Consider the following 27763-nt stretch of genomic DNA (forward strand, 5'->3'; position numbering starts at 1 on the left):
GATTCACAAAGACTGTAGATCTTTCATACTGTTAAAATCAGCACCGAATCATCAGCATACAACAGGCAACATTTGTCAGTTTTCTGTTAGTTACTGGATATTTCAAGTTATAAGGGAGCGTATGGTAAACTTTTAAGAGCAAAAACAAAGCTTGGTGCTCTGTCTTTATAAATCGGTTTATATAATATATCTGGGGGTCTGGCACAGTTAAGGCCCGAACAAACCGCCGCGATCAAAGCGCGTCCGCGATCCCGTGCACGGTGGCGATCAGATGTTGTGTATGAACTTGTAGCAACGTGTTCACATCGAAGCGTTCTCTGATTGGCCGCGGCGTCCTGTGCAGCGTCTGGACGCGGCGATCAGTTGCTGCTTGCAGGATCTGCACGCTGCACGCAACGTAATTATCTCTGAGTTTGTGGTATTTCACATGATGTCGGATACAAATACAGAGAGAATGATCAACGAAATTAGCATCTGCCGATGGTTTTTTCATGTTTTCAGCAATTAAATTGCAATTATTATCACTTTTGATATAAAATATAATAAACATAATCGATTAGCTATGAATATTCATATTTTTCCGATATTAAATCGCTTATTTTGAGATGTGTATTGACTACACAGCACCGGAACGCGTGGATTTTTTAGCACAGTTCCATGTTTATATTTTGTACAAAAGAAGTTGTAATTATTATATATGTGTTCGATTAATTTGTTTTATGTATGTGTAAACCATTCTTAAGAATTTTGTCCCCATTAATCTGATATTTAAAATATTGAAATCGAAAGAAACTCTTGTAATTAAAATTCATCAAAAAATAGTTTATTCAAATATACATAAATTCTAACAAAATTGCGTTATGGGTTTCATTTTATCCTACCAACCCGTCGAAATTATTTATCTTACCAAACCGTCTTAGTAAATTTACACTTTTCAGGGGCTTTTTCACCATCTTCCCAATATTAATTTTATTACCAGAACTATAAATTCAGTGTGGGATGATTTTATTACCAGAACTATAAATTCAGTGTGGGGTGATTTTATTACCAGAACTATAAATTCAGTGTGGGGTGATTTTATTACCAGAACTATAAATTCAGTGTGGGGTGATTTTATTACCAGAACTATAAATTCAGTGTGGTGTGATTTTATCACCAGAACTATTAATTCAGTGTTAGTGATTTTATTACCAGAACTCTAAATTCAGTGTGGGGTGGTTTTATTACCAGAACTATAAATTCAGTGTGGGGTGATTTTATTTATTTATTTATTAATTTTTTTTATTTGGTACAATATTTTTTTTACATTTCAAAGTTTTCCAGTAATGTTGGCCTCACTGGGTGGTTTGCCCGTGCTGAGGCCTTCATTTTATAATATGAAAATATAATCTAAATACAATCTACAATATAAGATAATCTAAATACAATCTTGTGTGTTTGTGAGTGATGTGGTTGTTTATATTGGTTTTGTGTGTTACGTGTAGGTTTTATTTTTATTTTATGCTATGACATTTTGGTAAAATTATCTTTTTTGTTGTTTAATCCATTTTGTAATTTTGTGTGTGAATTTATTTTTATTTTCCTCAATTTTTAGACTGTTGAAAGCTTTTATAGCATGGTATTGGTAGTGTCTTTGTCCAAAGCTTGAATTTACTGTTGGAGTTTTTATGTTTTCTTTGTACGCTTGTCTAACTGGTCTGTTAGTGTTATTTTGTTTATGTTGAAATTTATTTTTTTGTCAAAAATGTAGTTTAGTAGTGTTTTAACGTATAATTGGCGTATACCTAGTACGTCACAGCTGTTGAATATTTGGTCTGTATCAGTCAGTCTATGTTTTTTTAGTATTACCTTTAAGATCGTTTTCTGTGCGGTTTCTATGTAATTGATAGCCGAGTTTGTTGCTCCTCCCCAAGCAATAATTCCATATTCTATTATTGATTGGCAGAGTGCAAAATATATTGTTTTCAATTGTTTTATTTTATGTATGTTTCTTATGTTTAGGAAAATGTGTATTGTTTTGAGAAGTTTATTTGTGATTTGTTTGATGTGAGGTATCCATCTAAGGTTATGGTCAATTACGATTCCTAGATACTTTATTTGTTCTGTTTTTTCTAGAGGAGGGCAATCGCAGATGTTGGTGTTTAAACATTCGTGTATTTTTATGGTGTTTGTGTTGTTTTTTGGCTGTCCCGTGCTATTTATACTGTATGTTGTGAATTTTGTATTTGATATGTTAAGTGTAAGTATGTTTGAGTCTAGCCATGTTTTCACTTGCGAGATTCCCAAATTTGCTATGTTATATACATTATTCCAATACTTAGATTTGAAAAGTAAAACTGTGTCATCAGCATAGCTAACTATTTCACCGTCTATTTTCATGCTGCAAAGTTCATTTATGTAAATAGTAAAAAGAACGGGCCCTAGTATGCTTCCTTGTGGAACTCCATATGTAATCGGCAGTGGTTTACTAGTATGGTTGTTAATTTTGACTTGTTGAGTTCTGTTACTCATATAACTTTTAAATAGTTGAAGTTCTTTGCCTTTGATACCCATGTTTTCTGATTTTTTTAAAAGTGAATTGTGGCAGATTGAGTCAAAGGCTTTAGCAAAATCTAGATATATCGCTATGCATTTGTACCCTTGATCTAAGTTGCTATGTATATAATCTACTGTACATGCCAAAGCTTCTTTTGTGCCTATTTTGTCTCTAAATCCATATTGGTTATCCGAGATTAATTTGTTTTCTTCTAGGTATTTTATAATTTGGTTTTTTAATACTCTTTCGAAAATCTTTGAAAGCGAGTTTAACAGAGTGATTGGCCTATATTTGGTTATTTCCATTTTGTCTCCGGATTTATAAATGGGGATAACTAGTCCTTTTTTAAGAGTACTAGGAAAGCAGGAGTGTGTTATACTAAGGTTGATTAAGTGTGTTATAGGTTTCAAAATTTCATTTTTTAATATCTTAATGCAATCCGTTGTTATCTCATCTAATCCAGGAGCAATTCGGTTTTTTAGTGTGTTTATTATTTTGTCAATTTCCTCTTCCGAGGTTTTTTTTATTGTAAATCTGTGTTGTGTCGGTTTTTTATTGATATTTGATCTATTTTTTGTGTGAGTGTGTTTGTGTTATGCAATTTACGAGAACTATTAATTCAGTGTGGTGTGATTTTATTACCAGAACTATTAATTCAGTGTGAGTGATTTTATTACCAGAACTATAAATTCAGTGTGGGGTGGTTTTATTACCAGAACTATAAATTCAGTGTGGGGTGATTTTATTGCCAGAACTATAAATTCAGTGTGGTGTGATTTTATTACCAGAACTATTAATTCAGTGTGAGTGATTTTATTACCAGAACTATAAATTCAGTGTGGGGTGGTTTTATTACCACAACTATTAATTCGCTATCAATATTCTTTTTAGTATCAGCAGTCCATACATAAGGATATATCGATCATCCGTGCTAGACCTCCTGACCATAATAGGAAATTCACGATGTCGATGATGTATTATTTGGGGAAATAGTTTACCGTTATTAATGAATTGTTCTTCATTTTTAATTTCCTCTCTGACCCTACGCTAGAAGAAGATGTGAAACAGTAACGTTTTCACATCCCCTCTTCCTTCAACCACTCCCCCTACCAGTATAAAGCAGGGGTGTTAAACCCCCCCGGGCGTGTTGATCCCTGTGCCAGATTATTCATACTCTAGGTCAAGTTTTGGCAGGGGCGAATAAGGAATTAGATTGAGAAATATATTATATCTTAAATTTGTAATATAGATCAACCAACGCTGATTCAGAAAACATTACTTTTATTATAGATCGTCATTTAAGAGGAAGCTACAAGCCAAAAATGTGTATATTATTGGTATACCTCATATCGTAGGTAATAGGAAATAAAATCGCTTGACAAAAGGAGTCTAGAAACGTTCGATTTCAAGCAAAAAACTGGTTTTTATTTATTTTGTAAATAATTTTAAAAGAAAGCAAAAAATTTAATCAAGTGAAACTGTCACAGATAATCTTGGCTATAATACAGTATTTTTTTTAAGTTGTTTCGTTTGCGCGTTCATACATTTCTATTGAAAAAATATTTTTTTTAGTAGTTTGCATTTATATTTTTTATTGAGTATTTTTTTTATTTATTTGTATTCTACTCAAGCGAAGCGATAGGAAAACCTTCAATTTATCTAAAGCATATTTTTGGTATTCATAATGTACACCAATGCGTTATAAAGATTAATCAAAAGAGTGATTTGGCATTAAGCTTCGCCTTAAAAACAATTAACTTGTCAAGCTAATTTGTTAACAACTTTAAACGTTTAATTTTAATGGCAAAATCACTTTTATACCAACTGATGCCCTTTTTACTTTGTTGTTTGAGTACACATCAAATATCGCGTAAACTGTGAAAATGGACAACAATTTGAATCTTGTTGACTCTGTGATTTAACACTTTTCAAATGAAGACTTGCAAAATGCTATAATTGACTGCGCGTAGTGAAATTAACCCTTTCTCACCCGCATTATTGTTTCCACATATATTAAATATGTAATAATTGTTTGAAATTTTTTGCTATTTAATTTATAGATTATTCTAAGTTAATTTGGCTTTACATTTGACTTCGGAGGGTATTTTTTAAATAGTAAGGTAAAATAAACATAACACAAATGTAATACAAATAACTAACTAACTAACTAACCACCACGCCGTTTCCCCGCAGGGGTAGGCAGAGAGGACGGACCGCCAAACAACTCGGTCTTGGCACACACTCCTTGCCTCATTCACATTCATACATCGTCTCATACATACTCTTCTATTGTTCTGACTCTTGACATGGCCCGACTCGAGTATCTGATTCACTTGATCGTCCCATGTCTTCCTCGGGCGTCCCCGACTTCTGCTACCATTCACATTTGCATCATATATCCTTCTTACACTCCTATCTTCGCTCATTCGCTCTACATGCCCAAACCATCTAAGCGTCCCTTTTCATGTCATAAATACACATTTACAATGTAATGATAATTTCTAAGGTTTGAAATAAATAACATTTTAACTAAAATTCATTCAAAAATAAAGAAATAATCTAGGATAATAATCTTTCAAAATTCGCAATACTAGTCGTAAATATGCCCGTCACTACCAGTGTTAATTTGAATGAATGTTGAAATTCATTTACGATATTCTGCCAAATAACTGTGAACAGTGAATTGAACTGATGTTATTACTATAGAACACATCTTAATTGGTTAAAATATTTGTAATTCGAGTAGAAAATATTGATAATGAAGTAATCAATGACAGCAGAAATTCTATGAAACTCATAATCAGCAGATGTCAAAATATTTATCGTTTTTGTGGCGGGAATAAGGATTTTAACCGAGTGGAAAAAATAGACGCTACAGAAAAGATTACAAGCTAAAGGGTTTTCCAATAAGAGGTGTTATTTTGAATAGCCCGCTATTTCGGTAGATGTTACTTTTGGAGCTGTCATTTTTTGACATTTGAAAAGTAAAAACTACGGAATTAATAAAAATGGAACGATACACGCTTCAAGAACGCATTGAAAGTATTAAAATTCACTTGAGTGAATCAAATGCAATTCATCTTGAGTGATGAGGCCCATTTCCACCTCGGTGGCTTCGTCAACGAGCAAAATTGTCGCATCTGGGGCTCGGAAAACCCAAGAGTTATTGTTGAAATGCCTCTCTATCCTCAACGTGTGACTGTTTGGTGCGGTTTATGGTCCGGCGGAGTCATTGGACCTTACTTTTTCGAAAATGAGGCTGGAGCAACAGTTACGGTGAATGGATTGCGCTATCGAGAGATGATTATTGATTTTTTTTGGCCGGAATTGGATGGTATTGATCTGGACAACGTTTGCTTTCAAGAAGACGGCGCTACGTGCCACACAAGCAACGAAACCATTAATATAAAAATGACACCTCTTATTCTCTTGCTTTTCGAAGCAGCTCATTTGATTCGTTGTATCTCCCTCACTGTAATGGTGAAATATATGAACTAAACGGTGTTAGAAAGTGAAATCACCACGCTTTATATTCAAATCCATAAATTAACAACAGTATAAATAAAATGTTTACCTACCTTTATGAAACCAAAGGTTAAGCATTTTTGAATTTTGTATTAATTATTTTTTATATAAAACGACAAAAAGTTAGGTTGCAGCGATATTTTAATACATTTTTGTATTTAGTTATTTTAGTTGAGTATTTAGATGAAAAAAGTCAGAGAGAGCGTCCACACCTTGGTACTATTAAAAACTGCATTACGTGAACATTAACACGTATAGATTATGTTTAAAAAAATCTAAACACGGCCCTGCTACAAACCTACCTGTATATTAGCAGATGGTAGACTCTGTCGTGTTGCCGTATCAGAAACACGTAATAGCGATCGCCATCGCGTGACAATCTGCACTTAGTTCCCCGCCCTTTGGCCTAACCTAACCTAACCTACATAGGAAACAATCATTTTTTTATTGTTCGTCTATTCTTTTTTACTTATCACTTTAAATATCTACTTACTTTCCTGAACTGTAACCATAAAAAAAATTAATGGAACTTAACTGGTTTATTCTATACTAAAAATTTTAACTGCCTAATTAATTCACATTTATAACTGTCTGTTTTCTAAATATACTTAAAAAAATAGGAACACATGGGAGGTTTGCAATTGTTGTAAGGCTGAAGGGAAGGAGATGAGAGAGAGAAAGGTTGAGAAGTTCTAGGCTATTCAAATCTGGTCACCAAACACGGCTAAAGCCATTTCAAACAACGTTTCAACTGTGATTGGTGGTACGTACCATGTATACGAGGAAATATCACAAAAAATCAAGTTTTTTAATATAAAACATATATTTCAAAACTTTAAAAAACAACTTAATATGCATACAGTTTTTCCATACCTTTAAACTCAGTGTGGGGTGATTTATTACCAGAACTATAAATTTAGTGTGGGGTTATTTTATTATCAAAACTATAAATTCAGTGTTGGGTTATTTTATTACCAGAACTATAAATTTAGTGTGGGGTTATTTTATTATCAAAACTATAAATTCAGTGTTGGGTTATTTTATTACCAAAACCATAAATTCAGTGTAGGGTTATTTTATTACCAAAACTATAAATTCAGTGTTGGGTTATTTTATTACCAAAACTATAAATTCAGTGAACGGTTATTTTATTACCAAAACTATAAATTCAGTGTGGGGTTATTTTATTACCAAAACTATAAAATCAGTGTGGGGTTATTTTATTACCAAAACTTTAAATTCAGTGTGGGGTTATTGGTTCCATGATAACTCAACACAGTGACAATTCAACACACTTTTAAAAAGTGACACAAAGTCATTAGAAACGATGAAAAAATTATTTTTTTAAACCTAACCTAACCTACTTAACTCAGTTAATAATGTTTTTGTTTCATCACTTTTCATGACTTTATATAACTTTTTAAAGATGTGATGAATTATCATTGCGATGATTTATCCGGTCACTGGGGTTATTTTATTACCAAAACTATAAATTCAGTGTGGGGTTATTTTATTACCAAAAGCTATTAATTCTGTGTGGCGTTTTTTTATTACCAGATCTATAAATTCACCATCAATATTCTTTTTAGTATCAACAGTCCGCATTAAAAACATACACTGAATATTATTGTTGTATTTTTATTATTTACTAGCTGTACCCTGCCACGCGTTGCTGTGGCTCAATTTTTCTGTGCAGCTAGAGAAACAATAAAAAAGCAAGTTTGTCTAACAGATGGCGCTGTTATTAAAAAAACATGTTTTTACCTGTCACAGGTGAAATCAATATAATATATAAAAACACACACGTATTTGAATGCAAAGTTGTGTCAAAATTTCAAAGCAATCGGTGTAGAACTTTCTGAGATTTAACATTTTGGACAAACGAACGTTTTCATTTTTATTTATACACGGTGTCCGGAAACTCGTAGTACAAGCGGGAAACTGGAGAATCTACACCACATGGGGAACCCAAATAATCATAAAGTTTTTTGATTTGAGCATTTTCACAAAAAAAATATATATATATATTTTTCGGCTATTTTAGGGTTAAAGTTTTTTCTGGTGTTTAGGGTTGAACAACAGATGTTTTAACCTTGCAGACCAGAAATATTTTATGATTGCACCGGATTAAATGAAGGGTGATTTCAAAATAATGCTTCAAATCCGAGTTTCTTCATTTGTTTTACTTTCAAATAGTTTTAATTAGTTGGGTACTTTGATCTTCAGTAATAATTTATAAGAATTTGATTAAAAAAAAAAAAAAAAAAATCAACTTCTTACTCGATTTACTCGATAACGAAAGCTCAAATCAAAAAAAAATATACTACAAAATCGACTCCAAATGTGATGTAGATTCACCAGTTTCCCGCTTGTACTACGAGTTTCCGGACACCCTGTATAGATAATTAGCCTGAAATGCAGTTGTCACTTTTCTCATTATTTGGAGGAGGGGTAACAGTTTTGTAATATACCTTTTATTCAAACTTATCGGCGTCTGCATTTAAAAAAAATTACTGATATTATATACTGTTAATTTATTAATCAGATCAAATTATTGGTTTTCCTGTTAAAAATGGGACTGCAGGCCCATAACGAATAAATTGAAAGAGTTTCTAACAAAGTATCAGTCAAAATCGAGTGTTTACGAGGACGGCGGAACACGTGTTCATACAAATACTTTTGTTGATATTGACAAACTGATATTGTGGTATTCCGTCATGACATATATTAAGAAGAGATATATTCTGAGTGATTAAAATTTAACAGGAAGTTGACGTGCTAACAACATTTCTTCGGTAATACACTGTTATTTCCAATATTACCGATAGTTTCCACCACACTGAGGTCAAACTGATGAAAAGCACGCGAAATGGAAATAATATTACCTACGGCGCACACTCAAACTGATTGGAATCCTCGGCGTTCTATTTTTAAAGTTTTGGCGCCAAGCCAAGCGCGGGAAATAAACAGTCTGATTGATTTACGCGGGAAACCGCCCAGAACCGGATGCGAGGCGCTCCGTTCGATTTGCTACATTATTTACCACGTCCTATGACGGGCCAGTACTAATAAAACCCTATTTAAACCGCTAATTATACAAGAATATTGATTTTATTAACAAAAAATCTGATGGAAACTGTTTAACATCGCTGGATAATTTGTTCTGTTTTGGGAACAATCACCTAGAGTAGAGTAGGTATAAACATATGTTAAAATGAAGCTACAAGCCAAAAATGTGTATACTCTTGGTATACTTTATATTGTAGGTAATAGGCATTCAAATCGCTTGACAAACGGAGTCTAGAAACGTTCGATTTCAAGCACAAAACTGGTTTTAATTTATTTTGTAAATAATTTTATAAGAAAGCAAAAAAGTTAATCAAGTGAAACTGTTACAAAAAAACTTAGCTATTATACTGTATTTTTTTAAATTGTTTCCTTTACGCGTTCATACATTTCTATTAAAAAATGTTTTTTTTTTAGTAGTTTACATTTATATTTTTTATTGAGTAATTTATTTCATTATTTGTATTCTACTCAAGCGAAGCGATAGTATAACCTTCAATTTATCTGAAGCATATTTGGTATTCATAATGTACACCAATTCGTTATAAAGATTAATCAAAATAGTGATTTAGCTTTAAGCTTCGCCTTAATAGGACATTTTCACAATCTATGAACACCGTGAAAATTGTGTCGAAAATTTTAAGTACGTATATTATCTGATTTTAACATAGACATATGAATATTAGTAGACCTGCCCTAAGTGATTAAAAGCGTATTATTCCCCACTCCCCATACCGGTTCCATTGGAGCCGGCTGGGCTCACGTATGGCCTCAAGTGAATTTAGAAAACGTGACGTCATCATTCTTGTGCGAACTATGGTCGAGGCATCATCGGTTCATTTTACGAAATAACACGGCAAAATGGTGACTTGTGCTATGAAAACTTGTAAAAATAGATGTGAAAAAGAGAATAAACCCAATTGTCGTATTACATTCCATATATAAGCATTATTTTACTTTATTTGAAGCATATTCACATCGTATAATATGGATCAGTTGTAGAAACATATACTATCACGCGATGGACGCGAAATACAAAGCTGGTTGGTTGCTGGGAAGTAAATTATGAACATTTATAAAAGTGTCTTAACTAAATACGTAAACGAAATATTCGACTCTGAAAATAGAAGAAATTTATTTTGCCGAATTTGGACTTCGCAAATTTGTTCATAACGTGGCGAGTAATTTGCGCTCCCATGTAAAAATGTCTATTCATTCAAAAGCAGATTTTACCTTTAAGAACTAAATGGTGATATTATAATGCGAGATGCCTATATACTGTCAGATTGATTTATTGACGAATCACAGTCAGCTTTACCCCCTTCGTTCTTCAACATTCATATGTCTGTGGATTTTAATCATTTTACCATAAAAAACCATAAAAATTAAGCAAAATGGTGAAAATATTTAATAAAACACGACTCGTTTGAAATAGAGCAAAAATTTGTTGATTTAGTTGCATTACACTGTGAATTTATTCATGCCTATAACATATTAAATAACATAACAAAACTTAATAAATTATTATATGCCATAGTTAGTCGCCTGTAATATCAATATCAATAAATAAATAAATAAATATTGATTTATTTGGCGTGTTGGAAATAAGCCGACGTGGCTCAGTGGTCCAGAGCACCTGACCAAAAGGCGAGGGTTCAATTCCCGTCGGCGGCATTTATTTTTATTCTGGAGATATTTTCAATTTGTATTGGTATTACAGGCGACTAATTATTGCTTATAATTATTTGTTATCCTTTATGCTATGCATTAAACCTTAGTCTTATATATGTATATTAGTTTATCATTAAAAATAATAATATTTGACAAGTCAAAATATTTCACCAAAAATGTAGATATAACATGTCTCGACGCCATCTAGTGGGAAATTTAGCACTAACAAAGCCTTTCCTGCAAAAATATTAAAAATATTTTATTGATTTTTTTTTCCCTGAAATCATTTTTCTTTAGTACGTTGTCGTGTTATTTTTCCTCCACTATTTCTTATCTTCACATCGTAATCTCGAATAATGACCCAAACACAATGAAACTTGGTGATTTAGTATATATGTGGGTACCTCCTCCACAAAATGTTACTTTTACAAAGAAATAAATTACATTTATTGGTTTTCCCAAGTAAGATATGCGTCTAGAACTTTAGTCGCCAGTTCTTGTGGCCTGACTTCAATCATGGCTACTGTTGCGGTTACTATCAGAAACACCATTTTTATTCTAAATATTTTAAAAAGACACACATTATTTGACGGCCTACGTGGTCGAGGGATAAGGCTCTCGACAAGCAAGCCGAAGGTCGCGGGTTCAAAATTTTAAAGTAAATTTTATTCAATTAATTTGTTTCATTTCAGAATGTATTCATTCAATAATATATAATGGATTGGAATATACTCTCAGTATCGCGCTGGTCTAATACCATCATTCAGAGTTGAAGCATTGCTTGAAATAGCTTTAGCTGTATTTGGTGACCAGATCTGAATAGCCAGGTACTCCACATCCTTCTTATTTCCCATTTACTTCCGCTTCACACAACCTTCAGTCTCACAACGTAACCCAATTGAGGATGCCATAGTCTCACTGGCAAAGGACAGTTGGGACTCTTGTATAGTATTTATCGCGGATATTGACATAATGAATGCCTTCTACACAAGCACTTGAGTCTTTTACTTGAACCAAAACTCTTGTAACACGTAGCAAGTGTGTAGGGCGGCCTGCTCTATTGCGCTATCAAAATACTAGAAACTAGATATCTGCTATCCCTGCTCGGTTCTGATAATGGAGGGGCGAACCTATACGCTACCGACATCTTTCGGATAAGTCTATAACCTCTAGGATCTATCTACACTAGAGTCATCTATGTCTGGTAGCGCGAACTACTAATATTTTATTTTTAGCCCTAGTGACAAATGAGGTTTAAAAAAATGCGGTGAAACGTAATTTATGGGGAAAATTAAAAATGTAAATATATTTTAACGAATGTATTTGTTTTTTTTTTTCAATCTAACAGTTACGTTAAATTCAGTACAGTCTAGAGAAATATAGTTCATATTATCTGTAATATCCTTAATATAATGTATGAGTTCACCCGTAGATGGCACCAGATTAGTTTAATAGGTTACCCATAGATGCAAAACCTTCTAGATCACAAGGAGGTTTTGATAGTTGACGTTATCTAAAAAAAAAGCTCCAAGTGTTTTATTGAAGCCGGAGTTTTATTGATTAATAAAATTTGCGAGAAAACTCCGGAGATATAACATTATCTGAAACAGACAAGAATTTTTTTCTCATTGTACTTTTTAAAACACCTCAAGATCTACACGACGACGCACAGATAACTCATATGCAACTTAGAGGCTCATATTTGACCCCCCTCCCGTTAGATAGACATTTTCAATGGAAATGAAGCAACATCCATTTGAAATTATTTTAAAATCAATCAATCAACATTTTAAATAAACTTATCAACTATATTATTAGAACGTTATAATATGTGATTTGAGTGCAGTGTGTTGAAAGTGAATATTCGGATATTTTGATCAAAATATTCAACATTCGAAACGAACGTCGATCGGTAAATGCACCCCAGATGTTTTCAACGAAATTCTCGGAAACTCTGAAGGGCCTAGCAAGTGTTAGTAAGCTAAGCCCAGGGTAATTTATTATCCCGACCATCGCGTTTTATTGCGGGCAGAATGCACTGCTTCAATAATCACCAGGATGGACTCACCGAACGTCTATGTGAGGTGTCAGCGCTTTATTAGCAGCATAAACATACCTCGACGGATGACGAACCTCGTGCTGACACTGTTGTTGGACGCGGTGCACTCTATCGCTGCAGCAGCTGGTCCAGTTTCTTCACCACCTAGGATTCATGCTGCAGAGTCTCCATCTTCTATCTTCGTCGAACGTCACAGCGGTGCTACCAAGGTCTGGTATCTGTGAGAGTATATTCTGTCAGCGCTTTATTAGCAGCAGACATATACCTGGATGGATGACGAACCTCGTGCTGGCACTGTTGGTGGACGCGGTGGACTCTTTCGCTGCAGCAGCTGGCCCAGTTACTTCACCACCTAGAATTCTTGCTGCAGAGTCTCCATCTTCTATCTTCGTGTCGCCTGTTCCTGTACTTCATTGTACTTAACTTTACTTCACATTATTTTTGTAATATATTAATATTTTTTTGTAATACCTGCATCAACTGTAAAGCGCCCCTGAGGTGATATCTCATAAAAGCTGCGCTATAAAAATTGTTCAATAAATAAATAAAACATGAATAAAAACGTATTTCTAAATAATAGACAGTGCAATTTATAAAACAATCTTGAGATTAAAGTTTACAAGTTTTTTTTCGTTTTAAAGGCAATTCAAAGCCTGCGAAGCATAACGACGGCTCCTAATAGGTTAGTATTTATGAACGTTCCGGGTTTTGTAACATGGCCGTTTTTGCTTCCGTGTATTTCCGGGTAATTGTGATGCGAGCTTTGAGCCCTTTCCGGGTTCGGAGTGAGCTTTGTCACGCCAACTTGAGTCTGATTTAATAGAAAAGGAAGACGTTTTGTTTCGGTGGCGGGCGCAAGACGCGCTTGAGTATTTTAAGGGAGGAAAAAAAATTGACACACCTTCAAAAAGCATTAAAACGTCAATTTTTCTATATATTCGTCGAACAAACATTTGTATCATAATTAAAATTGTAATCGATTCATTTATCGTATGATTAAAACTGTTATCGCTTCCAATTTTTTATTTATTAAAACTGTTATTTCTTGTTTATTTGTTCTGCTCTGGAACGCACTACGAGAATCTCCAATCTAGGAGGAGTAGAGCGCATAGAGTAACAGCATTTAAAATAACAAACTATTTTATTGACAGTCCATACTTCTTCTGGAATACTTTAAAATTTTCTTTGGATAAATTGGAATAAGTTTTCTTATTTAAGAAAACGTATTTCAATTTTGAAAATGAAACTTAAATTCAAAGCAAATTTGCGTTCATTGAACCAGATTTCACGCAGGAATAACTAGCGCAAAGTACAGATAACGAAATTAGTATGTTTGTTGATTGAAATATTCTCAAATATTGTCAATTCGAAACTGTTATCGCTTTCAAACTTTTATCGCTTGTTATATGTTTTAAATCTTGGATCGAACCCGTTATCACTTGAAATTTATTGTTGTACCATTAGAACTAGTATTTCTTGCGGTTGTCGAATCAATTATATTGTGTGATTAAAATTGTTATCTTTATCTATTGTGTGACGAAAATTGTTTTCTTTATCTGATTAAAACTGTTATCGATTCTATGATTGTACGATTGAAACGGGGCACCATTGATATTGTAATCGCTTTCAATTGTTGTTATTGAAAGTGTTATCGAAAATTTTGTAATTAACTAGTAAAAAATATATCGTCGGAAGCTTACATTGCTAACGCTGGCTAAACCTTATGAGATACATTAAAATAGTGTACTACGGAATTGTATATATTTAAAAGGCCTACAGAAAAGTTTAAGATTGTATATCTCTATCTCGTAGGAAAAACCCCTAGCGACGCCGGGTACGCGTCAGCTTGTATGAGATAAACGGTGGATTCATTGTCTTTTTACGAACTTATTTAACGTTATTTTATTTTTTTACAGGAATGTCCCGAAGGAGTTGTACACGAGGATTCCTTCAAGGACATATACGCCAAATTCTTTCCACATGGAAGTAAGTCATTATTTTAAAATACTTCTATTTCATTATCAGTGTGTCCAGAAATCAGTGTGTCCATGAATGAGAATCAGGTCGGAAGAGTTCGACTGGAGAGGTCAAACGGTCAATATGTCCGCGTGTTGATAGAATGCATTATCATCGACAACGAGTTATTCTGCCGAGCTTAAGCTCAATCCGACATCAGGAAGTGGGATAATTTACACAATTTTACCAAGATTTGCATTAATTGATTGATTTCAGTCAGGCTTTAGCCCGTCACGCACCTGGTGTGCAAACCTTATACCATGAACCCAGGCACCCTTACTAATTCACTTGGGGTGACCTAATACAATATATGGTTGGTTATACAATAAATGGTCGATTGAAGAAACAGTAGGTATTCATAATTGAAATCAATATTAATTATAAAAACTTACAGAAAATAAAATTGATTGCGACTAAGACTGGTGTTATCGATGTGAACCAAAGTGTTTCAACTTCTAAGTTGTTCTAACAAGGACTTTATCTACAAACAATTATTTAAGGCGATGCCATACGTAGTAATGAAAAATCATGTGTTTTTGGTTTGAAAATTTGGTCGCCTAGAAATTTTTCAGATGCTTGAATTAAATACTGTGAGTAGAATACATCTTGGCCTTTGAAATAATCGAGTATTTTTTAGATAAGTCTTTTTATAAGCCCAGAAAAAAATAATGTAAAGGCCTATGAAAACTGCTTTAAAGTTCAAAATCTTCTCTTTACGAACCCATTTTCGGTTATGATTTTATTCCATAATGTGGCAAATTAAGTTATTTATAAAATGATTGAAAAAAAATTAAATGTTTATGTCTGAACATCCACAAAATAAAATAAATGGCACTTTTTGGCCATGTTTTTTTCTTGCATAAATCAAAACAGGCGGATGGTGTTAAGCGGTGATTTAAACCTTATCGCCATCTACGTAAGGGTTGTTATTGATAGCGGCTCAATTTAAAATATTGCACGACGTAGTGCATTGCCTTAATAGATTTATCTGGAGTAAACTTGCCCCGCTATCATTCTGAGGCACTCCACTCTTGAAATAGCTCTGCATTCCTCTGCGGTGACAACACTAGACCTGAATCTTCTGAATGTGACGTCACACCACCACTACTTATTGAAATCTGTCTGCCGGGTCGTGCAGAGGTCAACAGGCCGCACACAAGAGTTCCAACTGCTCCGTTTCGTCTAGTGCCAGTGTGACTATAACGTCCTCAATTGGGTATGTGGTGAGGCTGAAGGTACGTGTGAGGGAGAGAAGAAAGGAGGAGAAGTACCTGGCTGTTCGGATATGTTCACCAAACAAGGCTAGAGCCATTTTAAGACATTTGATTCAGCGACATCCGAATTCGTAGAAAAGGATAGTATCAGCTTAACCACACATGGATTAACTAACAAACTAAAACCTTAAGCAACTTAACTCAATCCTTGATGAGCTAGTAAAGTAATTTTTTTAGACTATCTAGCAGCTAGCTGTGACTTGTCAAAATTTATAAAATTGACATTTACGTAAACAATTGTATCTCACAAAAATTTACATTGATTGCCTACTTTTATCAGTATGGACTTTGATGATTAATTGAGCCACAAGGAATATCGATAATTTATTTATTTATTTATACGCCCATTGGGCTTTTACATACACAGTTCATAAAAAATAATATTCTGATTATTAGATTGTAAGTTCACAAAAGTAATAGTAAAATTACATATAACCATATCCATTTGACATATTATAACAGCAAGTAAATAGTACAAAAATAAGAATATTCCTACTCCTAAGTTATACAGACTTACATTAGTTAATAAGAAATGTAAAGTTTATATGTAAATGCTAGGTAGTGGCAGCAGTAACATGATACAATACGACACATAGTGTATGAGGCCTTTGAGTTAGAAAGTTAACGAAATAATTATTGGCAGTATTGTTAACAAATATACTGCGTTTGACTGGTTGTAGTGGCCTGCTAAATCGAGGGCGATCGGTCAGACATTTTACATAGTTTATATAAAAAAAAATATTGTGAAGATTATAAATATAGAATAGTAAAGCAATACTTTAACATTCACCATTTGACATATAAAACCAAGCAAATTTAAATATGATAGTTTGTAGGTATAAGCCTGTTGTAAGAAAATAAGAATTTGCCTACTTCTAAGGTATAAAGACGAAAAATGTTAAGTTTATATGTACATACTAGGTAGTAGTTGTATTAACATAATATCTATGCGACACATAAAAGCTAGTGTATATATATATATATATATAGTGTGAAAATACTAAAAAATGTATATTATGCTCTTGTCCACTCCCTGCTTATTTACGGAATCATAGGTTGGGGAGGATCTTATAAAAACAACCTAAACTCAGTAAAAGTCTCGCAAAAAATTATTATAAAAGTAATACTTAAAAAAAACTCTACTTTCCCAACAAAATTGCTTTTTAAATTGTTTCCAGTACCAAATATTGATGATATATTTAAGCAAACTTCCATTATAAAAATGTGTAAAGAAAAAAATAACACAGAATATCAAGAATTTTACAAACTCATGAGAAATGGAAATCAATTTATTACGCCAATCTTTAAAACAACTCAAATGCAAAACCATTATATTTACCAAGCCATAAAAAACTACAATAATCTCCCTTCCGAATTGCGCTGTATTACGAACCAACAAGAACAAATAAATAAAATCAAACTTTTTTTCCAAAAAAACTTATATTAAACAAAAAAAAAAATATATATATATAGTAAGAATCGTGGCTCCCTTATCAGGCACAAGAGCTCCTCTTTTCTGATAAGGTATACATGACCAATTATGAACCTTAATATTATATTTTGCAAAATATGTATGTATTAATGTAACCCATATGATGTACATTAAAATAATAATTTAAAAAAAAATATATATATATATTTATTCATTCATAATATTCAATAATATTCATTAATAAAGTTTGAAACTCAATCTAAAACAGTCAGGTAAGGAATTTTCGCCGGGCACAGGTCTCCGGCGATAACCACAAAATGCCGGCATGCACGCTGAGATATTGTACAAGTCGCACTGGAAAATATAGGGAAAGCAATGGTATAACAATTCATCTGTAAGTAGGGTTTTAACATAAACAGTAGTCGTGTCGATTGACTTATTAATGTTAAAAAGTCGTTCGTTAAGTTCGTTCGCGGTCTGAAGGATTCGGCCGACATCGACAGCCGCCACACCCCCTTCCTGCTTTCCGCACGGTAACAATCTTTCACACTGATATTGCAAGGAATGTAGAATATATTTATTTATATATAACTCAATGGTTAATACACATACTATTATAAAAATCTACTCATCTTCAGGAGACAACAAATAAAAATACAAAATTTTGTAAAAGCTCCCTCCAATGGCCTATTTAGTACAAAGAGAGACAAGAGACAAAAGAGAGACAAGCGACAAAAGAGAGACATGAGACAAAAGAGAGAGAAGAGCGAGACAAGAGACAAACGAGAGACAAGAGACAAAAGAGAGACAAGAGGCAAAAGAGAGAAAATAGAGAGACAAAAGAGAGAGAAGAGAGAGACAAGAGACAAAAGAGAGACAAGAGGCAAAAGAGAGACACGTGACAAAAGAGAGACAAGAGACAAAAGAGAGACACGACACAAAAGAGAGACACGACACAAAAGAGAGACACGACACAAAAGAGAGACACGACACAAAAGAGAGACACGACACAAAAGAGAGACACGACACAAAAGAGAGACAAGAGGCAAAAGAGATACAAGAGACAAAAGATATACACGAGACATAAGAGAGACACCAGACAAAAGAGAGACACGAGACAAAAGAGAGACAAGAGGCAAAAGAGATACAAGTGACAAAAGATATACACGAGACATAAGAGAGACATCAGACAAAAGAGAGACAAGAGACAAAAGAGAAACAAGAGACAAAAGAGAGACAAGAGACAAAAGAGAGAGATGACACAACAGAGAGACAAGATATAAAAAAGAGACAAGAGACAAAAGAGAGACAAGAGGCAAAAGAGATACAAGATACAAAAGAGAGACAAGATACAAAAGAGACAACTGACAAAAGAGAGACACGAGACAAAAGAGAGACACGCGACAAAAGAGAGACAAGTGACAAAGGAGAGTTAAGAGACAAAAGAGACACTAATAGAGACACATGTAATATATATACAGCCTCCGGGGTCGGGGGGTAAGGCTCTCCACTACCAATCCAAAAATAAATGACTGAAGGCCCCGTAGTATGCGTTCAAAGATGGTTTGAAAGAGAGATATGTAAATTCGAATGTTAGAGGGAGCGCACTAATATTAAAAACACAATAATAATTAAGCGAAAATGGTGAAAATATTTAATAAAACACGACTCGTTTGAAATTGAGAAAACATTTCTCGACAAATGCTTTAGTTACATTTAAAGATACACTGTGCTATGTCTATAACATATTAAATAACAGAACAAAGTGGATTTTTAATAATTTTCAGAACTTACTTTGCGATTCTTGTCTATCGAGGGAATTTCATATAATTAACGTTTCGGCATTACAAATGTATAGATATTATCTTCAAAAATAACTTCTTTTTGGAAATTAAAACTTAAAGATTTAACGAGAAACTTGTTAATAATCGGTAGAAATTGGGTATGCGGGGGCTTAAAACCGGCGTGCGCAAGTAAATTTTATTTGATGAATATGTGTTATTTCGCAATTTATTCATTTAAAATTGCACTTGCGACACATTCCAGAGTGGAAGGTACTCTCAGTAGCGCCCTGGTGTCAGACCACCATTCAGAATTGAAACTTTGCTTGAAATGGCTATTGCCATGTTTTGTAACCGGATCTGAACAGTCAGGTACTCCCTCACCTTCCTCTTCCGATCTCCTTCCCCTCTCCACTACTTTCCTCACAACATACCTAATCAATGTGTATGCAATTTAAATAAATATCGCATAAATAAGAATCGATCCCAGGATCACTTGTCTTACCGGAACAGCGTCTTTAACGACTCGTCCATTGGGACCTATTTATTAAGAGGAAGCTACAAGCCAAAAATGTGTATATTCTTGGTATACTTTATATCGTAGGTAATAAGCATTAAAATCGCTTGACAAACGTAGTCTAGAAACGTTCGAATTCAAGCAAAAAAACTGGTTTTTATTTATTTTGTAAATAATTTTATAAAGATTCAAAAAAGTTAATCAAGTGAAACTTTCACAGATAATCTTAGCTATAATACTTTTTTTTTAAATTGTTTCCTTTACGCGTTCATACATTTCTATTGAAAAAATATTTTTTTAGTAGTTTGCATTTATATTTTTTATTGAGTAATTTCTTATTTTATTTGTATTCTATTCAAACGAAACGATAGGAAAATCTTCAATTTATATAAAGCATATTTTTTGGTATTCATAATGTACACCAATTCGTTATAAAGATTAATCAAAATAGTGATTTGTCATTAAGCTTCGCTTCGGACTGATATACTGTAAACTTGCACCACTATAGCTTTAAGGCAATTGAAAGTGGTACGTACAAAAATAGTTTGTGAGCGGCACACTTATATCGAGTTCATGCCACCAACCAACACTCTGTCGTCAGACCTTTTGTTGATGTTCTCACAACACAACATGACAAGCTGGATTGTACTCCTAGTGTATGAACTTCACACCAAACAAATAACTTAATATACAATAGACATACAAATCAACAGACGAGCCAATCAGGTAAAGGGGGAACAAACCAATTTGCGCTTATCTGGAGGTGGTGTAACAGTTCTACTTTCGCTAATTTGCCAATAAATTAATCTGACTGATTATATATTAATTAATTAATTAAGGCGATGCACTACGTCGTGTAATATTTTAAATCGAAGCGCTATCAATAACACAACTTACGTAGATGGCCATAAGGCTTAAATTTCCGCTTAACACCATTTTTTGATTTATGCAAGAAAAAAAAATGGCCAAAAAGTGCCTTTTATTTTATTCTGTGGATGTTCAGGCACAAATATTTAAATGTTTTTCGATCAATTATAAATAACTTAATTTGCCACATTATACAATAAAACCATAACCGAAAATGGGTTCATAAGTAGTAGATTTTGAACGTTAAACAGTTTTCATATGCCTTATACATTATTTTTTTCTGGGCTTATAAAAAGACTTATCTAAAAAATACTCGATTATTTTAAAGGCCAGGATGTATTCTACTCGCATTATTTAATCAAAGCATCTGAAACATTTCTAGGCGACCAAATTTTCAAACCAAAACCCGTGATTTTGCATTGCTACGTAGTGCATCGCCTTATATAATAAGCAGTAATTGTTGATTGATGTACTAGTTCATACTGAATTATTTGGCGGGTTGGAAATAAGCTGACGTAGCTCAGTGATCCAGAGCACTTGACCGGACATCAGAAAGTACTGGTTCAGTTCCCGTCGGTGGCATTTATTTTTACTTCATATAGAGAGATATTTTCATTCATTCCTTAATTAATTCATTAATTCGTTCCTTAATTAATTAATTCATTCATTCCTTAATTAATAGATTAAATCATGACTTAATTAATTGATTCATTCATTCCTTAATTAATAGATTAAATCATGACTTAATTAATTGATTCATTCATTCCTTAATTAATAGATTAAATCATGACTTAATTAATTGATTCATTCATTCCTTAATTAATTTATTTATTCCTTCATTAATTGATTCATCAATTTCTTAATTTATTTATTCCTTAATTAATTCATTCTAACTATCAATCATTCATTCATTAGTTATTTCTATCATGAATTGATTAATTAATTAATTCTATCATTCATTCAATAATTCATTCATTCACTAATTCATTCATTCACTAATTCATTCATTCCTTGATTAATTAATTAATTCGTTAATTAATTCGGCCATTCATTCAGTTGATGTTCAATCATTCTTTCAATAATTTATTTATCAATCCTTTCATTCATTAATTCAACAATGCGTGTATTTACTCATTTATTCATTAAATAATTAATTAATTTATTGTTCCATCCATTCATTAAGTCCTTCATTAATTCATGCATTCATTCAATCATGCACGTATTGATTGAGTAATTATTATGCATTCATTCATTTATTTATTTTTTAACTAGCTGTATCCCACAACGCGTTGCTCTGGCTCAGTCTTCCTGTGCAGATAGAGAAACAATAGTGCGTGTTTGTTTTACCTCCAGTAAATAACGCTGTTTTTCAAAAAAGCATGAGTTTACCTGTCACAGGTGACATATATATAATATAGGAATATAAAAACACACGCATATTCGAATGCAACGTTGTGTCAAAATTTCAAAGCAATCAGAAGAACTTTCGGATATTTAAGATTTTGAACAAACAATCATTTACATAGATTTTGTTGATATTTATTTATTTGTTTTTATTTTTATTATTCATTCACTTATTTATTGAGATTATTTGGGTTTTTTAAATGTTATGATACACACTGAGGAGTTTCAATTTCAATTCAACGGAAGTTTCTAAGGTTTATAAATTATAAATTGCATATTCCTATACAAAACATAAATTACAATTACCTCTTGGATAAAATGTCTCTATTGAAACTTTCAGAAAGAAGAATAAGCACAGATTTAATACTGTTACAAAGAATACTACATTTTAAAATTGACTGTCCCGAATTACTTCAATTTATCAATATCCATGTTCCCAAAAAATCATGCCGACATTTCTTACCTTTTTACTTCAATAACACCAGAACACGAGCTTACCAAAATTCTCCGATTCCGAGACTTCACAGTCTTTCTGTTCTGGGTGATATATTTCATCTTAAAACTAAGCAGTATAAATGTTGTATATTCTATCATTTCTTCTCTTCTAGACACAAATAGACCTATGTACCCATATAACTTCTCCGCTTCTACTATTTTGTTTTGTTGAATCTTTTAAATTCAATTATTTGCGTGAGGATTCATTTTTGCCATTATGTTTACATTCTTCTTTATTGTATTAATTTTCAAGTGTTTACTCTGATACAAAATGCTTGTATTTTTTTTAAAGAAAAGCCCACTAGAGCGTGTAATAAATAAATAAAGAATTATCCTTAAGATAGTTACGTTTCTTTGGACAAATTGTATTTATAATACCTTTTATTATAAAAATATTTTTTTTTACTAAATATATGGATTATAATTATAAGTAGGAAGGTATTTAAGTTCCTACTTAAAAATCTAATGATTTCGGGGGAAATTTTAGTTTTGGTTTATTTAATAAGAGAAAATTAAATAGATAATTTTTTGAGTTCAGTTGTGCTGTTCGCAAAACTACTAGTATTTTATAAATATGTGTTTTTAAATGTTCATTTATTTATTTCAGATTCTACAATGTACGCACACTTTGTCTTCAAGGCCTTTGACGTCAATTGCAATGGAGCTATCAGTTTTCGAGTAAGTTGTTGAGTATATTTATTTATGCACGAAATGAAGGCTTTTACATGCAAACAATGTTTAAGGTAAGGAGTACAATAATGCGTGTATATTACATAGCGCAATAGGCCGAGTACAGACAATGTAAGCAGGTACAATACTTATTTTATAAGCAATAATTATTCGCCTGAAACACTCATCCACATTGAAAAATCTCCTGATAAAAGATACATGACGCCAACGGGACTTGAACCCGTGTCCTTTCGATTTCCGGTCGACAGCTCTGACCACTGAGCTATGGCGGCTTATCTCTTATCTGCGAAATAATTCAATATATACTAGTGTTTCATTCAACAATTACTGCTTGTTACATTTTTTCACCTGAAAACAATAATTATTGCATGTAAAATAATTGTTACCCTTTGTGCTATGCATAAAAAATCTTGTCTTAAACATTAGTTTACAAAAATAATAATTAATATTTGACAAGTTCTAGTATTTCACCTAAAAATGTAGACAATTTGTCCCGACGCCATCTAGTGAGAGAGTTAGCACTTACAATGCCTTTCTCATATTAAATAAAGTTGGTTGTTAATTAATTAATAAATTAATTAATTAATCCACTTGACTCCTCATAGAGTATAAGGTCTTAAACATACGACAACTCTAATTTTTTCGCTAATACATTTTTTGTTCAAATATAAAAACAAAACTCTCTTACAACACAACTACACCACCAGAACAATAACCAACGGTCACTACAAAGTACCTTCACTACATACCACGTCAGCTCAAAGACAATTTTTCTTCCTAGCTCCTAAAATCTTTAACCTTATCCCTGAAAACCTAAAAACCGTGAGTCAACCCCATTCCTTTAAAAAACAAATTACGAAATAGATCCTTACACACGGAATACACTACAACTACAATACCCATTCATTCTACACTCTAGCACGGGAGATCCCAGTGAGGATATCGTTCATTATCTCTATATATGTATGTTACTAAGAAAATAAGACAATAAATCTTTTTTTTTTTATACTTGCGATTTTATGTCCGGGTCAAATCTTCCCCATAGGAAAAACTAAACCCTTCCACACACTTTTCCACAAATGATCATCTAGTCAATCCACATTATACAAGTGCATTATATAAGCAACATAAATAGAAAACAATACAAGAACAACACGTCAACTCACCAGAGATCAAATGGGAAAATAATTCACCGTCTCCAGATATTTTCATATCAGAGGGTTCGGCTCGGTGGAACTTCTAACAGGGCCTATAAATCCTACTGATCCCTCAACATAAATATTTAAAAAATCTTTTGTTATCCTACATGTATTCAAAATGACCGACTTTTGCATCTTTATATATAAATTTTTTGATAGATCTAATACGCCTAAATTTTGAATGAGAGAGATAGGTATAATGGCAGTAGCCGAAATAACAAATGGTAATATTTTTATAGTCTGAGAATGCCAAATTCTTTTTATTTCATTTTTATTATTATTATCAATTTAATCACCTTTCAGACAAAACATAATAAATCCTTATTCCCTAACTTAGCGGTATAGTATGTACATAATCAATTAGTGTGATCTATTTACTAATAATTTCTCAAATTTTTCATCTTCTTATAATTCTCTAACTTCTCCATCCTCTTCTTGCAACCTAAACTAGCTATACATCATTTTTCTTATTTCTCTATTTTATATTATAGTAATGTATAGATTGTATGTCCGCAAACTGTAAAATTCACACGCCATAACACAGGGTCATCCCTAGCATGGAGGGTGAAATATCACAAAAAAAACCACATGTACTCTCTAAATCATGTATCAATAAAATAAAATAAAATAAATGTGTAGTCTATAAACATTTATTACGCCCGATTGGGTGTTTTCTGGAGTATAAAAGAAAATATATAAATATAAAGTGTTGCATGTAAGAAAAAATATATTTTGTGGATCAGTTATAAATATTATAATATATTAGTAATAGTGGTAAACATTGATTAAACTCTCACTATTACCTAGTCTGTTTAGCCTCTCTGAATGGGCGAATTTACGAAATAATTTCTAACAGACTACTAAATAATATCAAGTACTTAGTATCAAACCCTGGGATGCTGTGTGGAGGTTATTTTCAAGGAAATGAAGGAGAGAACATTTGATGAAGGAATAAAGCATGAGGGGTGCGTAGAAATCTGGGGGTCAGAGTGTCCAGGAGTCCCAAGCTTCTAAAAACGTAAGCGAAACCAGACCGTCCATTTTGTGGCAAAAGTTTTGTCGTAATTTGTCACGTGACAATTTTTATTTTAATTGATACGCCGCCTAGAAGCTATCTATGAGGTATAAATATATATTTTTTAAATATTCATATGGCTGATTATATTGTTAATGATAAAGTCACCAAGAGTACCTATCTAAAATATTCCTAACTATATTAAATCAAATAAAACACTTTGTTTATTAACCACGACTTTATTATTATTACATCTACCGGTTTCGCTACGGTCGAGCTTCATCAGGATGTGAAATATAACTGTTATATTTCACATCCTGATGAAGCTCGACCGTAGCGAAACCGGTAGATGTAATAATAATAAAGTCGTGGTTAATAAACAAAGTGTTTTATTTGATTTAATATAATATGTCTAACCACAAAGTGATTGCTTCCTACGAAAAAATATTCCTAACTATTTCAATTTCGTGTTTGAAAAACAATCTTATCAGCTTATTGAGCGTTGAGATGATCTTGGTCCATGCACACCATTGATGTATTATACTCAATGATGCAGACCAACAAAAGGTAGAATTCAATGCTTCTTCCAATTGCACTTTATTTTTTATACAGGTTTTTAAACCAGTATGTTGGTTTCCTCATTAATTTCAAGGTTCACATGCCCTTTCAAGATAATTTTAAAGTTCACATGCCCTGTCAAGATAATTTTAAAGTTACATGCCCTGTCAAGATAATTTTAAAGTTTACATGCCCTGTCTAGATCATTTTAAAGTTCACATGCCCTGTCTAGATCATTTTAAAGTTCACATGCCCTGTCAAGATAATTTTAAAGTTCACATGCCCTGTCTAGATAATTTAAAGTTTCACATGTTTAGTCTAGATAATTCTTAGTTGATGACGTGTTGTTATTTATCTACACCTCGGAAAGCTTTTTATTTTATTTTTTTATGTGAAACCGCACCAGATTCCTTACTGCTAATAAAAAAATGGAGTTAGTGAGAATATGGCATCCCCAATTGGGGTATGTTTTGAAACAGAAGATAGGGGAAGGTGGGGAAGATGAAGGCGGGGAAATATCTGGCTCTTCATATCTGGCGATCAAGCACGGCCAAAGCCATTTCAAGCAACGTTTAAATTCTAAATGCTTACACCAGGGCGATACTGAGGGAATCTTCCACTCTGGAACGTGCAAATACACTATATATTATTTCAAATTGCATTATCTAACCTAACATTAGCTGTTACATAATCTTACTTGTGTTGCAGGATCTGCTGGTGACTCTGTCCACACTCCTTCGAGGCAGTATCTACGAGAGACTGCGATGGACCTTTAGGCTGTACGACGCCAATGGGGACGGGTGCATCTCACGTGGTGAGCTCGCAGATATAGTGCAGGCTGTACACGAGCTGATGGGTCGACGAGCTCAGCACGTTGAGGACGATAGGCGGTGCAGGGACCAGGTAAACATAATCTGGATTTATTAGATTTTTACGCGTCGGTTAAGCGTTGAAATAGTTAAGACCGATCCAATAAGTTAGGGTACTACTTACTGTTGCATCTTTATCGCTGACGTTAGGATAACAATCTGTTTATTTATTTATCCACGACATGGAGGCTTTTATTTATTTATTTATTCATTTTCGAGAAATCGACAGTTTACATTTAATCAGTTTGTACATAAGTATTATATGGTAAAATAAAACCAATTATGGATTTCCTCCTTGTGACTTTAACAGAGACAGCATAATATGGAATAAGTTATTTAAATAAATTATACAAAACAAAGATTATATAAAACGAAAAATTTACAAAACAATACATTTATAGCCATGGAGAGAGGTTGTAGATATAAATCAAATCATAATAGAGACATAAACATTATTCACAAACCATCAGAGAAATATTCTTTTATGGACGTCTTGTATTTGGTAAGTTCGCAACTGAAAATATCAACCTTATATAATACGCTATTGTAATTATTGCATAGTCTGTTCAGGCAAGAATCCTGCTTAGAGTTCGTTTTGCTTTGATCAACCCTGAACAGGACACAAGAGCGTTTTGAATCTTGTTTAGCAACTCTGGGCATTTAATATTATTGTTAACTACTTTATACAGGAATAGTGCATCCTTATGATGCCTCCGTACACTCAGTGAATCAATTTTAAAGTGTAAAGCTACCTCTGCATAATTATTAAGGACGGGTTGTTCCGGAGAA

General features: G+C 33.0%; 1 protein-coding gene across 1 annotated transcript in view; it reads left to right on the plus strand.

Annotated features, from left to right (window-relative positions):
* The window catches only part of LOC149414064 (Kv channel-interacting protein 4), a 51280-nt gene that overhangs the window by 19342 nt on the left and 4175 nt on the right, over positions 1–27763 (plus strand). The window contains exons 2-4 of the mRNA XM_089643974.1: positions 14774–14843; positions 23251–23321; positions 26814–27008. Coding sequence (XP_089500100.1) covers positions 14774–14843; positions 23251–23321; positions 26814–27008 — 336 coding nt within the window. The remainder of the gene's footprint in view (positions 1–14773; positions 14844–23250; positions 23322–26813; positions 27009–27763) is intronic.

This window comes from Hesperophylax consimilis, chromosome 20 (assembly GCF_061612785.1).
Source record: "Hesperophylax consimilis isolate HC1 chromosome 20, BYU_Hcon_1.0, whole genome shotgun sequence".
NCBI lineage: Eukaryota > Metazoa > Arthropoda > Insecta > Trichoptera > Limnephilidae > Hesperophylax > Hesperophylax consimilis.